The sequence below is a fragment of the Anas acuta genome, chromosome 5, assembly GCF_963932015.1.
Source record: "Anas acuta chromosome 5, bAnaAcu1.1, whole genome shotgun sequence".
Taxonomy (NCBI): domain Eukaryota; kingdom Metazoa; phylum Chordata; class Aves; order Anseriformes; family Anatidae; genus Anas; species Anas acuta.
The window spans coordinates 48,567,369-48,582,429 of record NC_088983.1 but is presented as its reverse complement, the minus strand read 5'-3'; the positions used below and the strand labels follow the sequence as shown (position 1 = coordinate 48,582,429).

General features: G+C 36.8%; 1 protein-coding gene across 3 annotated transcripts in view; it reads right to left on the bottom strand.

Moving 5' to 3' along the window:
• Nucleotides 1-4,182: 4,182 nt before the first annotated feature.
• CAPRIN1 (cell cycle associated protein 1) overlaps nt 4,183-15,061 on the bottom strand; it is a 33,513-nt gene continuing 22,634 nt past the window's right edge. For 2 of the 3 annotated variants that reach the window (XM_068684629.1, XM_068684628.1), the window contains 9 exons: nt 14,252-14,360; nt 13,731-13,792; nt 11,897-12,007; nt 11,221-11,370; nt 10,869-11,019; nt 8,739-8,933; nt 7,442-7,542; nt 6,493-6,556; nt 4,183-5,425 (listed from right to left, as the gene is read on the bottom strand). In XM_068684629.1, coding sequence (XP_068540730.1) covers nt 5,361-5,425; nt 6,493-6,556; nt 7,442-7,542; nt 8,739-8,933; nt 10,869-11,019; nt 11,221-11,370; nt 11,897-12,007; nt 13,731-13,792; nt 14,252-14,360 — 1,008 coding nt within the window. In that variant the 3' untranslated portion in view covers nt 4,183-5,360. The remainder of the gene's footprint in view (nt 5,426-6,492; nt 6,557-7,441; nt 7,543-8,738; nt 8,934-10,868; nt 11,020-11,220; nt 11,371-11,896; nt 12,008-13,730; nt 13,793-14,251; nt 14,361-15,061) is intronic. The other variant, XM_068684630.1, reaches the window with a different exon arrangement.

Here is a 15,061-nt window from a genome sequence, read left to right as displayed (position 1 = left end):
AAATAACTTCAACTGCATTATATTCAAAAAGCTTAAGAAAATGAATAGAATAGCACCTCTTCCCTTAAATAAACCATTTAGAAAATCAGTTTATCATCAGAAATTCCTATTTATCAGCGGCTCTGTCAAATCACAGTAGAAATTCAAGGATGTCCAGTTTCTGAAACTCTGTAGAAATAGAGTAGAAACCCAAGATGCTGCTTTTAAGTTTTCGTAGAAGCAAGTGAGGGTAGGGATTTATTTCACACGGGAAAGGACATTAAAAGTCCACTAGAGCCTTCTCATCAGCTTAGATTACTTCTTAAATGTTAGATGATTTCAATTCGGCATCATTCTCTAAGCAGACAAGTGTAGTGTTTATAAAAATGCATGAAAGCTTCATTCCTCGAAAAGGTACTGATTTGGAAGAAAATCCATCTGAATGCAAGAGAAAGCAGGAATTGTGAACTGGAGATTTTGAGAAATCATCCCCCTTTCCCTCTGAAAACAAAAAAGTGTTTACCCTTCACGAGTACAGGATATGTCAACCTGATGTTAAATAAACAAGGGAATTTTCACAAAATTAATGTCAAAGATCCTTGTATTTAGTTTTGCCACTGAATGTAAGAAACCCAAGACTAGTATGAGACTGATCACTCAGATGCTGATGTTGTGATGGCATAGTCAAAGAAGCTTCAACGAAGATACTGTCACCTACAGAAAGAATCACAAGGAAACCAGACAATTTTGCTGTGCTCGAGTTTCCAGCAATGTTCCAGAGGACAATCATAACTGTATTTAAGCCCAGGTTTTAAAAAGAAAAAATCATCTTTCCAAGTTCAAAATGAAAATTTTATTGTTTAGGATCATTTCCTGCTTGCTTTTCAGATGACGCACTGATTTTTAGGTCAATCAGTGGTGAATAACTATCTGCCCCATCTGTAGAACTTCAATGGTGCTAGCTCAAATGCTTGAAAACCTTTAAAATTCCATCCATGTCCAATGCAGATGCAGAGTACTGTATAAACAGGTACAAGGACCTGAAAGACTCAAGCAGACATGTTCATATAGTTGCAAACATCCTCCACTCCATCTGTAAGTCTGTAACTTCATGTATCTGAGTTTGCGTTCAGTTCAAGAACAGTTTTGCATGCATGACAGGAAGAATCTTCATTTTTCAAGATGCAAATCTGGCAGCCTCATTAACAGGGCTGGTTAATAAGCAGCCTCCTCATGGGAGAAATCTGAACAGCACAATTTTGTCCACTGACACTAAACCCGTGTCTCAGATGAGCATTTATAATGAATAGCTCTTGCAAAGAAGTGAAAGTCAACTACTCAGCTTAGCTAGTGCCACATCTTTCAAATAAAGGAAAGGAAGATCAAAACTCCTCTAATTACTTACGTACCTTATTCTACTGGATTACAGAGTTTTTGCCCTATTTGCAGTTAATCACAGGAAGTAAATACCGAGAAAGCAGTAATCCTATTTTCAACGTCTGTCTAGGCTTAAAGCCATTTGAAAACTTTTCCCTCTCCATATAAATCACTGAATACCATTTGGTGAGAGAAGGAAGCTCAATCCATTCTACAAAGACAACATGTATGAAGGTAACCTGTAATTCAATCAAAAAATCTACCTAATAAGATATGCAGAACAGTTTGATACAACATACTTTCAAGGTCGTGAATTCTCTGAAAGTTAGAAAGTCCCAGGAGAATACATTACTAGCTATTAAAAGTCATCAACATTACTCTTGCAGCTACTCTGGATGATGTTTAGAGCCATCAGAATTCAGTGCTTCAGATATTGCTACACATGAAACAGTATCTTGGAAAGAAAATAGTGATTAAAGTCTTCAACTAACTCCACAGCAAAATACAAAATTTGTACTAGTGAACTCTTCTTAAGAAGAGAGCCCATACACACGGAGAACTAAGTAAAAAGTAGGAAAAAAGTGTCCTCGGGTATGAGAAGCAACTCATGACTTCTGAGTTAAAACTTATAGGATGTCTAGAAAGGATCCAAGATTGCCAGAGTAACATTAGGTGGAAACATTTGGAAACTCTGGAGCCATCTGTAAATGATTTACTCAAGAATCCTTATATTACAGACACTGATGCTAAAAGTCAGCTCCCAAATGCATACCACTGCATATCATCACAGCCTAACAATATTAACGAAGCCCCAGACAAAAATAAAAATCTGTCTCTCTCTTAGCTGACTGTATGTAAGGCAGTCATTACAAGTGTGTTATGCTCTCAGGAGACTAATTCACAGAAGAATCAAGTAAAACCACCAAAAGAGGGCAATCAATGTGTTTATATACTGGCTCAGAAGGAGTGTACTACACTCACTCAACTCTTTACAACCACAGGCATTAAAGCCAGCTAAGCCTAAAGCAGCAGCTCACTGAAATAAATTCCTTCCCCCCCCCCGGCATCCAGAAAGTACTCTGCAACACAGAGCCAGAACTACCCCCCTTTTTACCTCAGTATCATCACTTTTTGTAACAGTCATTGTTCTAAAGACGATCTTTTTCAAATTAAAGTTATCTAGGAGTGCTTGTGATCTGAATGTGACTCAGATCTTGAACTAAGTTAGGGAGTGAAGATACCTAAAAGCTCTTTTAGTTCTCTAAATATAGTTCTTTAAAATGCATAGCTCCACACTCGCACTGCAGTGGATCAAGCAGAGAAGAAAACAATCTGGACCCTTACAATCAACCATTAGGCTGACAAACAGAACCCCCTGAGCAGGCCAGAAAACCAGTTTGTGGATCTGTGCGCCACACTGTGACTCAAAGCAATTTTTCAGTATACTGTTTATTAGCTGCATGAATTGATTAAAGGAATCAGTGCAAATTCCCAGATCAAACACGTATTAAGTACTTGTTTTGTAGTTATTACTAAAACACATCTCCCTCTATCAGCATACAGCAGAGCAGCTATTCTAAAGACCGTTATCATACATGGAAAAGCTCACAAGGTTGTGTACCTCAAATAAGAGACCTCTCAGATACCCACATTTTATTAATAAATTTAAATTATGCTTTAAAAAAAAAAAACTTAAGTGGAATGTTCTGATCCATTCAGTGGTCTTTAATTCAGTACGCTGCAAGTTTACTATCAAACTACAATTAGCTTTTGAATTCGCATTTGGTGTGCAATAGAAAAGGCTGAATAGCTTGTGTTCTACCAACCATTTAAAAGTAAGCTGATGCACAAAACAAAAAAAAAGAATTCACTATTTTCCTATGTCAGTTCAGCATTAAAAGGTTCATCTTTTATTTTTTTTCCAGTTAAAAAAACAGTTGGGACTATTATTTCAGTAATAGCTTCCTAAAAAAGACACAGAACAGCAATTTCTTACCGGACTGCAGGTTATATCATTATACTGGTATGGAATGTTTCTAGGCCTTGACTAAAACTGCTGCGCTTCTAACCATCAGCATTGTTTCAAGATGTTTGCTGTGTAGTATTGTCTTCAAAAGCTTTTCACTTCTCTCAGTAAAAACATTTCTCATTTGTGCTCTTCACACGCAACAAGGAAAAGTGATGTTACCACCTATTTATATGGAGTTTCAGATTATTTCACAATGAAGTCAAAAATCTGACTACAAGTTCAGAAAGTTCGGTTGTGATACAAAGTAGAAATGGCCCTCTGAGTGAACCTCTGAGCGAAAACAACCTTCAGTTTTGTATATAACAGTTATACAACAGGTAGCTGTTCTTTAATTTCACCTTTCCACACACACAAATTATTTGATGAGCACTATAGCACTTTTCTTCTTGCATGTGCTATAAATGCAACAGAACTACCAACACCTCTATGGAGGCAGCTATCAATATATTCTCCCCACTGCAGAGAGAGTGCATGTGCACAAAAGTTAGGCACAAGTGATTTTCCAAAGATTATACTACGAGTATGCAGTAAAACTTGAATAAGACTTGGTTATTTCCAGCTCCTAGTCTTATGCCATTTTTTCTATACATTGCTGCCTTGATGAAAAGGAAAGTCTCCATAAAAAGAAAAGTTTGCCAGAAGAAGTCACAAGAGATATTCAAATAAAATCAGAAAAACAGGAGGAAGGTTTACATCTATTCAGGAAAAAGAAAATCTTTTCAATGAAAAAACCTTATGAAATGTCAACCCATTACATTGAATTTGTTTCAGTCGCTGAAAACCAGTGTTCCAGGATACAATTTTTATAAACATGTTTTATTTGTCTTGCTTATACCATTAGAACTGTAACTGCTGGCTGTCATTTCCCTTAAAAGGGGAAATCAATTCAAACACATACTGGTGCTTTTCAAAAGATAGCAATTAAAAGGGCAGCAGCAGCGGGCATTTGAGATTTCTTAAAACCTTCAAGGCTGCAGGAAAGACAAAAAGGACATGTGACCAAAAGTGTTATGATTATCCATTAGAGATTTCCATCAGTACCGGCATCAGTTATTTAGGTGATAATACAGCAAGGTCAAGTATTAGTGACAGACAATGTGCAAGTTATAAGGAATGATAGAGAGTACCAATCCTTACAAAAGTCATTGCTATCAAAGAAACTTAAATGTGTTTCAAAGAGATATCTAAATACTTCACATCAAATATACAGTGGCCATCCAGGTTAAATCTCACATTTGTTGCAAAATTTTGTTGAAGTGCCAAATCAAAGCTTTTTTCTTTTTTAAAAAAATTACACAGTTACATTAGCAGTTATGCAAGCGATCTTAAATCCTTAGCCACAGTAAACAGGGCCCTGGTGATGAGGAGTGCTGTAGCTAAGGGTGCTTCTTCTTTGTCAAAAACTGGCTATAAGCCTACTTAGGGAAATATGCATCACTACACATCTTGAACTGTTCAGTGCTTCAATTTAATACGAAAAAGCTGAAATGCAGTTGCTCTATCAAGCCACACTTCACTTTTTCAATCCTTTCATGGGAACATTAGATTTTGTTAACTGCCACCACAGAAAATCTTTATGAATTTGCAGATTATATCCAAAATTTGTTGCATCACTTTAATGTCAGAAGTGAGTCTTTGCTTTTTCCTGCCACTTCAGTTAACCATGGAGACTGGATCACCCTGAAAATTGCCTTTTTTGCTTTACTCTTAGCAAGGGTGAGGAATCTGAATCTCATGTGCAAGGCTCAAGATGATGCTTAGGACAGAACATGCAGAGTAAACGTTGTTTCATTTCTTTCCATATCCAGGTAATATAAAGCTGGCAACTGTAGTCCTGTCATTATGGGTAATGAAAATAGTCCCTTTACAACAAACTTCCTGTAAGGGAGAACAAATAGATAATAACTCTTCTGGTAACATGTATAGTACACTGGCCAGTGTGGTTTTGGCGTTTCATGTAATCCTGTGAATTCGTTTAATTCACTTGCTGAGCATTCATTTGAGGCATCCCTCTGTTTGGTCTTGGGGGCCCTCCACGACCTAGAAAAAAATATAAAAAAGCACTTGAATTATGCATGAAGTCAGGTTGTTAAAAAAAAAAAAAAATCCTAAAAGCTTGAGTATAAACTGGGTAAGAAGTCCCTGGTGTGTATCTAAGCTATATATGGTTCTAAAAGCTCCTTTAAATCAAATTTCAGCATTATGTAACCTGTCTGTAGTTTGCAACTTCAGCCCAGTAACTTTTTTCCCAGAACCACTAAGCCACACTAGCTTTAAGAAAAATTTTAAAAAATATGTCATGAAGGTATGAAAACTAAAACAACAAACTCTGCAGTAATGCGAGGCAATCGTTTTTTTGTTTAAGTGTTTGAATATAGATACTGCAAGCTAACGAAATCACATTTTTACTTCCATTTATTCCGTCCCTCATTAAGAAAGGATTTGTTTGTAGCTTGCACTCTCAATATATGAGAACTGTCTGTCACTTGGTGAAGTCCTCTCATGCTTGCCTGCACATCTCTGACAATGAACCTCAAGACTTTTATTCATTTATAGTTATGGTTTCCGTAGTATGTTCTCAGCTGCATCAGGCTGTGGTGAAATGTTTAACTCCAGGCCACAGTTCCACACTACGGGGCCCTCAGTACCAAGTGGGTCAAGGACAGAACTTTTCAAAATTCAACCTGAATTATCACAAAAATGTCTGCAGGAGGCAGAAGACAATCTTATCACCCAGTATCTACTGAAAAAAAATGTGGAAAACAGCATTGAAAAATAAAACATGTAAGTTCAATTACAGCCTTACAATAAATATTTTGTTGTTTTCTCAGACGTACACATAGCAGACACTAACAAGCTACAGGACAACACATTTCCATACCCTTACATAGTAAAATTCAAGTGAGAAAGGACCTCAGGATGTTTTCTACAAGTAAAAGACCGTGTTCCAAAGCAGGGTCAACTATGAGGTCAGAGGAAAGCAAGCTTATCCTTCAATTGTGATCTGCTGAATAAGGACTGAGGTTGCTTTTTAAATACAAAAGTTCAGAATTTGGATCAAGAACTTCCATTTAGCGCAAATCAAGTATACACTACTCAGAAATTACCTCGAGGAGCTCCCCGAGGTCCACTCTGTCCAGAGCCACGTTTGAAATTCTGTTGATATCCATCCTGAAGTATAAAAATGGAAAAACATTATGACATAAAACAAATATTTTATAATGTTTCAGGATGTTAATAGTTATCAGTGAAATAAAGAGCTTTTAAAACAATCTGCACTGATGCAACACCTGTAACTTCGACATACAGCATTTTACTAGCTTTAATTCATGTGAGGAAAATGAAGTCTTAGTCCTCCTAGCATCTAGCAACTGTAATAAGAATGTACAATGACAAATCCTCTCTCCAGTTACAGAATATTTTTTCAATATAAGTAATAAAGGCGAACAGAACTGTTTAGTGTTTGATTTTTACCAACTCCACACAGGTCAAACAGATGGATTTCCATAAAGGACCAGTCAAAAAATGAATTGACATTCTAATGGTAGGATCAAAATTAGTCTTCTCCTTTGTTGGTGAATATTTGCTTGGGGATAATGCAGAGACAGATATTTTCCAGTCAGACTAAGCTTTGAGCAGACAGAGCATACTTCCTACAGAACACTGAAATTTTACATCCATTTCAGAGTAACAAATCAGTGTTGCAGAAGATAGACAGTCCCTTACAAGTTTGAAAAGATGATTTCAGTGGATTTATGTTCTTTAAGTATCATTCTTTCTCACAAAGTTGTGATGATAATTGTATTTAAGAGAATTCTTTATAATTCACTCAACTTTGCTATAGCTACTTCAGAAATCACTCAGCTTCCCAATTATAACTGGCCATTTCCAATTCAGCAATTTCCAAATATATGTTTAGTATATAAAACTTTTGTCTTCATTAGAAATAAAAAAGTCACAGGGAAATGTTTTCACTTATTGACTTGCATCAGTGCTTTTGTTGATGCATGTATTTTTCTTCTACTTCTAGACTGACATGACATACTGGTAGCTTACCCGCTGGTAGTTTGAATAATCTCGAGGAGCATTAAATTGGGGCTGCGTGTAACCGCTGTTTGGAGTGTTGGAAAATGAAGGACGGTAGCCATCGTATCCTCCTATGGAAAAGAATGCACATCCTTCACTTAGAAATGATAACCTATTATATTATGCTACCACAAAGAAAAACTTAAGAGCTTTCTACCTAATTCTCAGAGAAAAAAAAAAAAGCACTGTTTAACCTGCAATTTAAGCAACTCTATGCAGCATCAGTGCTAGTACTATTACAAGCAACAAGAACAACGATCTAGTAAGAACGAGGAGGAGATAACCATTCAATGTGTTTCTCTAGTAATTTGAGGTTTCATTTAGATAACATTCAACCCACAGCTAAACACTGTGATCTAAACATAACAGCTGTGACCTGCAAGGCCACAACAGCCAACTCAACCTCCTCCAGAGCGAATATTCTGAAAGCCAGGAAGTACAGACAAGGATGGCTTCAGTCCCAAGTCCAAAACTCAGAATTCCAAATCAATTCCATGCAAACAAATGGTGAACACTTCCTCTCAACTACAATCAATTGCATTTTTGTTACACAGGTTTCTTCTCTACTCTCCAACCACATGAGAGGACAAGACCAGAGCAAGAAAAACCAGCCTTCAGTGCTGTATTCACAAGTCTAATCCCAGAAAACCAAACAAGGAAACAATGTCTTCCTCATTCTAACACACATCCCAGCCATCTCTGCAACACTGAAAGCGCAACAATACCCGATTAAATTGTTCTTATTTATCCAGAAATCCAGTATCATTCCTCCACTCCTATTAATTCCTTCAGAATAATGACTTTGGGATTTTTTGTTCTTGTATTTCTGTATTATCAAGCCCATTTTCAATAAGATGGAAGATGAAACTCTGAAGTATACCACTTCTACCATGACTAGAAAAAAAACATTTTTGAAGTACCAGCTGACGTCTGAATTCATCACTTGATAGTTGTGAAACATCCTGTTGGGTATTTCCATGTTTGTTTATGCTTGCAATACAACTTAAGATACCTCATCAAACACATTAAGCCTTCAAGCGCAGAACAGGGAAAAGGCTTCTTTATTTACATCTTAGTAGGAAGCCTAACAAAGCATCTAAAATTTGAGCTGCTTAAGTAAGCCAAAACAAACTGAATATTTACTACAAGTATAAATAGCTTGCACAGATGACCTACCATCATTTTTATAACACATGGTTTCTTGACGCAGTGTTTCCAGAAAGGACCAGATAAAAGTCAGATGAGAGAGTTTAATTAAGCTGTTTACCTCTAAATCCATTTGCCGGTCCCCTGTAACCATTCATCAAGCCGCGAGTCCCACGTGATCCACCACGAGACACTCCCCGACTGTTATAGTAAGGCTGGCTGTTCCGTGGAAATCCAGTATTCTGCTGGGGAGGTTGCTGGTGGTTACCTGCCACTTGATGGGTCTGGTCCGGAGAGCCATGGTAAGTGCCAACCACTATATATTTCAAGTGGGGAAAAAGCAGAGCATAAAGGCTGAGTATTTATACTCCCACACATACCCCCTTCTAACTCAACGTTCAAAGCTTTGAAGTACCATTGTACACATCAATAAATGCTTACCCACTGAAGAAAAATAATCTGCAGAATTAAGTGTCAAGCTTACTAGTCAGCCATCCCACAATATTAAGATAAATCATCCATCTGCCATTTCTGGGTTAAGTCAATGTCAAATAGTCTCTATTGTAAGCTCAGAAATAAGTATTCATAACGCAGGTAAAATTTTCCTGTGCTATTTCAAACCCTTTAAAAAAAATCAGCCACGCACACACACTCTTAAAAACCAATGTGAATAAGTTAGCCCATGTCTCTAACTTCCTCCCCTCTGAACTGAGCGGAGGGCCACTAACAAATACTTGCAATCACTCTAAATAAATTCTCTTAGGCATAGCCGTCCTGACTACAGGTGAGGTTGTGGGAATGTTTTAACACGGAGGCCGCTTTGACTGTATAGGATGGGGGGATCCTTTCCTTCTATATGATACATAAATCACAAGGCAAAAGCAGCATAGATAGCTTAAAACTGTCTGCTTCTTGGGAGTAATGTTTGTCACATCTTTGTATCACAGCAATCATCAAAAATGGATTAGGAATACAACACAGAAAGTGGAATTCTGTATGTAAGAGTGAAGCAGCTGCAAAACTTCAGCTTGACAACAAATATTAAAGCAAGATCTCAATTTTAAGCGATAAGTCCCTCTCCTATTTCCTATACACAAAAAGACTTCATCATCAACAGGGAGCATGACTGTAGTTCAAGCTCACTCAGCCACAGGGTGCTACAAACTTCTCTGATCTCCCAACTTCCTTTCTGTTCTTGAGGAATGCATGAAGTGGTCATCCTTTTTATAGGTTTTACAATGGGCAGGGTTTTATTGTAAGGGCACTGTATTTCTTTTGCGTCAACAGTTACACTTACTTAAATGTTACAGAATGACAAGCACTTAATACTGCATGGCCCACTTTCAATACTGTTCCCCAGACTCCGTTTTTGGTGTTTTGTTGTTGTTTTTTGAGCCATACAAAGTGCAATGCAACAATGGAAATCTGGTTCCCCCTCCTCTCATCTACCCACCTCCCTATCCCAGTTTGCAAGGAAGACAAAATTCATGATCATAATCGGTTGCAGAGAATAAGGATCACATTTTTCCTTTACTCCACACCTCCAGTAGCTGTTAGCACTTCACCATTGCCATCTCTTTCCAATGTCCTTCACTTGTAATCCCCCTCTGCATCTACACATTTTATCTGAGTGGAAAGCAATAATAGGAAGGCTGGGAGAATAGTTTTGTACATAGACTTTGTATTATAGTTGTTTTTCTTAAGTTGCTAACTTGGAAACCACTTTGCCTGCTATATTCTAACTGTCTAACCTTTTTTGCAGAAGGTTCTAGACCTTTGCGAACATTCCACCATCTCTGAGAACCAGTCCATATTTGCTCACAATTTTATCTTACCATTTATTTTTTAAAATTTGTCATCTGAATTAGTACAATGAACTTTTTTTTGGCACATTTAACTTTAATATCAGCAGAGCAAGGACTCCACTATACTGCTTTCACCTTTCAAATAATCATTAATCCTGTTTGTGATTTATAATTCTATTTATAACTGAACCAAGTGGCAAAATTACTTTGACAGTTGGAGAAATACTGAATTTCAACCCCTGCTCAATATTCAAACCAAGACAGAATACTGGGGTGCAAAATGAAGTAACAGAAGTCAGACATTGCCCAGTGAAGGGCAGCTTTGCAAGACCAGGTATATGTGAGAACATGTGACATGCTTTGCTGTATCTCTTAGGACTTCACAGCCTTGATTATCTGATCTACTGAAACTCTCAGCATTTTAATTTTCTCTAAAATAAGTTTACCTGTCTGGAGTTGTTCTTGCTGAAGATCTGATTGTTCTACTTGGTGTGGCTGATTGGAGAAACTCTGGTTGTAACTGGCCTGGTACTGATTTTGTTGCTTAAGGGTTTCTGGCTCATTAACAGGAGGAACAGGTGCATTCATGTTGAATACCTATAATATAGGAAGATAGCTTTCTGGTCCAATGCATTTTTTTATAACCCCTCATTGGATCATGTAAAGAAATATGCAAGACTAAGAAATGTGAGTAACCAAAGACCATTTTTGCAATTACATAACCAATTCCAATGTTGTAACAACAACAAAAGGAATGACTACCAAAATAAAGTCATTCAAAAACTATTTGCTACTTACTGTTTGCATGGATTGGAATGGAGCTGCGTTAACATTGATTCCGCTGCTATGCAAAGGTTTGCTAGATCCAGCCTGGAAAACCTGGGGCTGGGATGCAGGGGGAAGTGATGATGACGACGGGGTCTGGTCTGCATTCAGTGACATTGAAGCCTAATAAACAGACAAACGACATTTTAGCAGTTTTTGAATAGTAGTGAAAACTTCACTAAAAAAAAAAAAAAAAGGAAAGGCACTGGATTCACTCCAGCAAACGAACATTTTCTACTTCAGCTGAACAGCTTCTTTCACAACAGCATAATGGGAGAGGGAAAATGTAACAGACTTCTTCCTCATTAACTTGAAACACAACTATAAAAAAAACAAAGGGGGCAAAATGAACAGGTTTCTGGACTAACTAGTAGCCAATGTGTAAACTAAACTAATACCATGGATGCTCATGTGCTAATGTTGGCATGTTACTTCTAACTAAACAGACAATCTAGTAACTTAACAACCCTATAAAGGACTGACTTTCTGGTCACAGACAGGCTCAAAATTTTGAACTTATATGGAACTGTAACAGCCCTATCAATAGATAACTGAAAATCACAAAGCTTCAGTTTCAAAAAAACCACAGAAGAACATTTGATCACACCTGCAAGCATAGTCCTTCCCACCTCTGTGAAATCTGACTTGCCTGAATCTGGTCAATTGATTCTTTCTGTGGCCGTTGCTCTGTTGTATGAGAAGGCTGATACATGGGTTGGGAAGCTGTATATCCCTCACTTGTAGAAGAAACCAAGGGAACCTGACAAAATAAACCCCAAATGCCCCCAAGTCAGCTGATTCTCACACAGAGTTTTATAAAAAATATCACAGAACTCTGGAATGAATGGTTTTCTCTAGTAAAAATAATTATTCCAGCACAACTTTACAACCATTAAAAATGAAGTACTTTGTAATGAGCTGAGGTTTAGCTACCTCAACTTGACATATTGTGACATGCCATGCCACCAATCGCCTGCCGAATTTGATTCTGTGAATATTTCTTTATCAGCTGGACATTTGCTTTAATTGAAGAATTTCCTTACACAACCACAACTACCATTACAATAAACCTGGGAAATGAGGGAGTGAGAGAAAAATAAGGAAGTTTATATGGGAGAACGGCAAACTCATACAGAAATGGAAAAGGCACTGGTTATTCAGTGGACTGAATTTGCTCTTTTTACAGTCTATGGTCTCCTACGCAGGGTAAGTGAAAACTCTAACAAACCAGCAAACTCTGCATTTAAGGCTACTGAGGACTTCAGGAGGCAATTGATTGATACTGAGTTACTGGCGTGTTCAGAACATCTTGTTGAATACTAAAAAGAACTGAGTTTAGCTACCACTTGCAAGACTGCTGAGAGAATCATTGGCAGCACTAGTTGAAGCAAGGAAAATCAGAAAAAAAAATCCACAGGGGTAAGTTACAGAACACTTAACAACAAAATAAATAAATAAATAAATAAATAAATAAAAGCTAGGGCAGAGAGAACTGATGAAAAAAGATATTCTACATCTACAAACAACGAAAACTGCACAAGTACTAGCATTTCAGCATTTTCATACAGAGGAAACTCTCAAGAAAAAAGAACAAAACATATTCCTGCTATTACAAAAACAAGTGACTTAAAAGCTGCAGAGCTAATCTCTAAAAGATGAAGCCAGCCATTTATACTGTCATTACTCTTACGATACACATCTGTTTCTTTTGGCTTCCACACACCTACAGGGATCAGATTCATTACTTGAGATCAGCAGAATACTTCAGAGATGCCATACATGCTTAATACCAAGTCAGGAATTTCTGTAATCACTAGGCAACTCAGTAAGAAATTGCACATCTTAATGAGAGGCAGAATACATCACATATACATTAATGAATCAAGTTTAATTAATCCTACTTTAAAAAGAATTGCAGGAAAGCTCAACTGAAAACAGCATTCAAACTCATTCTGGCAGCTCTACAACTCCAGTATAAAATACTCCAAGCAAGCAACTGGGACTAATTCTTAACAGAGCAAGACAAAAATAACAGGAACTATGCAATTAATCTGTAAAATCTGGTTTTGATCACTTAAACAGATACAGACTGCCCTTTAACCAAGTGATTCTGATCTTTGCATTTCTGCTGCAAATAAATGAATAAATAGTAACTTGCTTCTGTCTATATTAAAAAATACTGCACACCACATATCTTACATAGAAGAGAAAGCTACTAGGCAAATACTGGCATGTCAAATTATTAATCTGTCTCAAACAGAATGCAGAGAAACCTTCAACTACATGTATTTAGAGTGGGACTACACAAAGCAGCTTTCCAAACAGTTCTTCCACTAGATCTTAAAAAAAAAAAAAAAAAAAAAAAAAACACAAACAAAAAAACCTTTGCATTTCACCTTTGAGTTTCTGCTGTAGTTTGGAATTTTATCCTCTTACAGCACTAATTAAGACTAAAATCAATTGTAAATTTACTGAAAATTTACCTGCGTAGCTTCTGGTTGCACAGGGACCTGGTTAGGTTGGGCCAGTCTTGATTCAGTATGAACTGAAATGAAATAATTTCACTTATTATATAGTACAATCAAAGTTTTTTACAGAACATCATTGCAATCTTATCTAAATTCAGTTATTTGACACATCATCATCAGAGATGATTATCCCTCTAGCATGGAAAAACTATATACAAAATACCCATTTATTTTCCACACAAATACTTTTTTCAGTTATCTGAAACACTCCAGGTATTTCCAAAAGACTAGGCAATAATCTAATTTGCCTATTTAAAAACGTTTAAAATGTTCCAACTCAAAACAAAAAGGAGGATTGGAAGTGTATAAATAGTACGCCTCAGAAGTACAATCCAATTTCGTAGAAAAACACACCTGAACAGTACTGTAATATTAGCTGGAATGATCCCTTCACTATGTAGCCGTAATTGAAGCATTTCTAACAGACGACTTGCAGGCTTCCCCAGTATTTATGTTTAGGATTTACCATTACAAACCTGGAGGGCAAACCATTTGTGGCATGTCCAAGTTCTGTGCTGGATTCATGGGCTGTGCAGATACAATGGCAGGGTCAAGTGTTTGGTTCTCAAACTCCAGCATAGAGTCCTGGGAAAAAAATAAGAAAAATCAAATTTAGTTTATTGGATTTTTAAAAGATAAAGTGTTCAAATGTACAAATGAGCAGGTCACAAGAAAAGAAGCCTAGTCCACAGTTAACCAACAGCTAATTTTACCATTTAAAACTTATATCAATACTAAGAATTCCAAAAGGTATTTAAGACAATGAAAATTCAGTCCAAATACATAAACTAGAGTTTATTTGATATAAATAGAGGCAGATTTAAATAGCCAGGTAGAATAGGAGGTGATGTGGTTCTTTATTCTTTACCCTAAATTAGCATTTTTCTTTGTAGGGAAAAAAAACACACACGGAAATACCAAACAAACAGAAAACACACCAAAACCACAAGTTTAAGTATATGCTTCATATATTAGTGAAGTTTTTATTTAGGGAGTAAGAAGAAACGCATTCATGTACTTCCCAATGCATTTCTAGTTGTTCAATTTTAGAGGTTAAAAGACACTAGAAACTTCAGGAAACCTTTTTGTTTCAGAAACTTTCAAGAAGCCACCCAAAAAGTATGCCCTTTGGGTGTTGCAGATTTTTTTCATAACACAATTTAAAATGAGCTTGAGGTATTTTATAGCAAGTTTCACTTAGGCACCATACATTACTTAATTCAGTGGTCCACTACGTTCCACATCCTCTGCAGATTTAGTACAAACACAACTGAAAAGCTCAATAG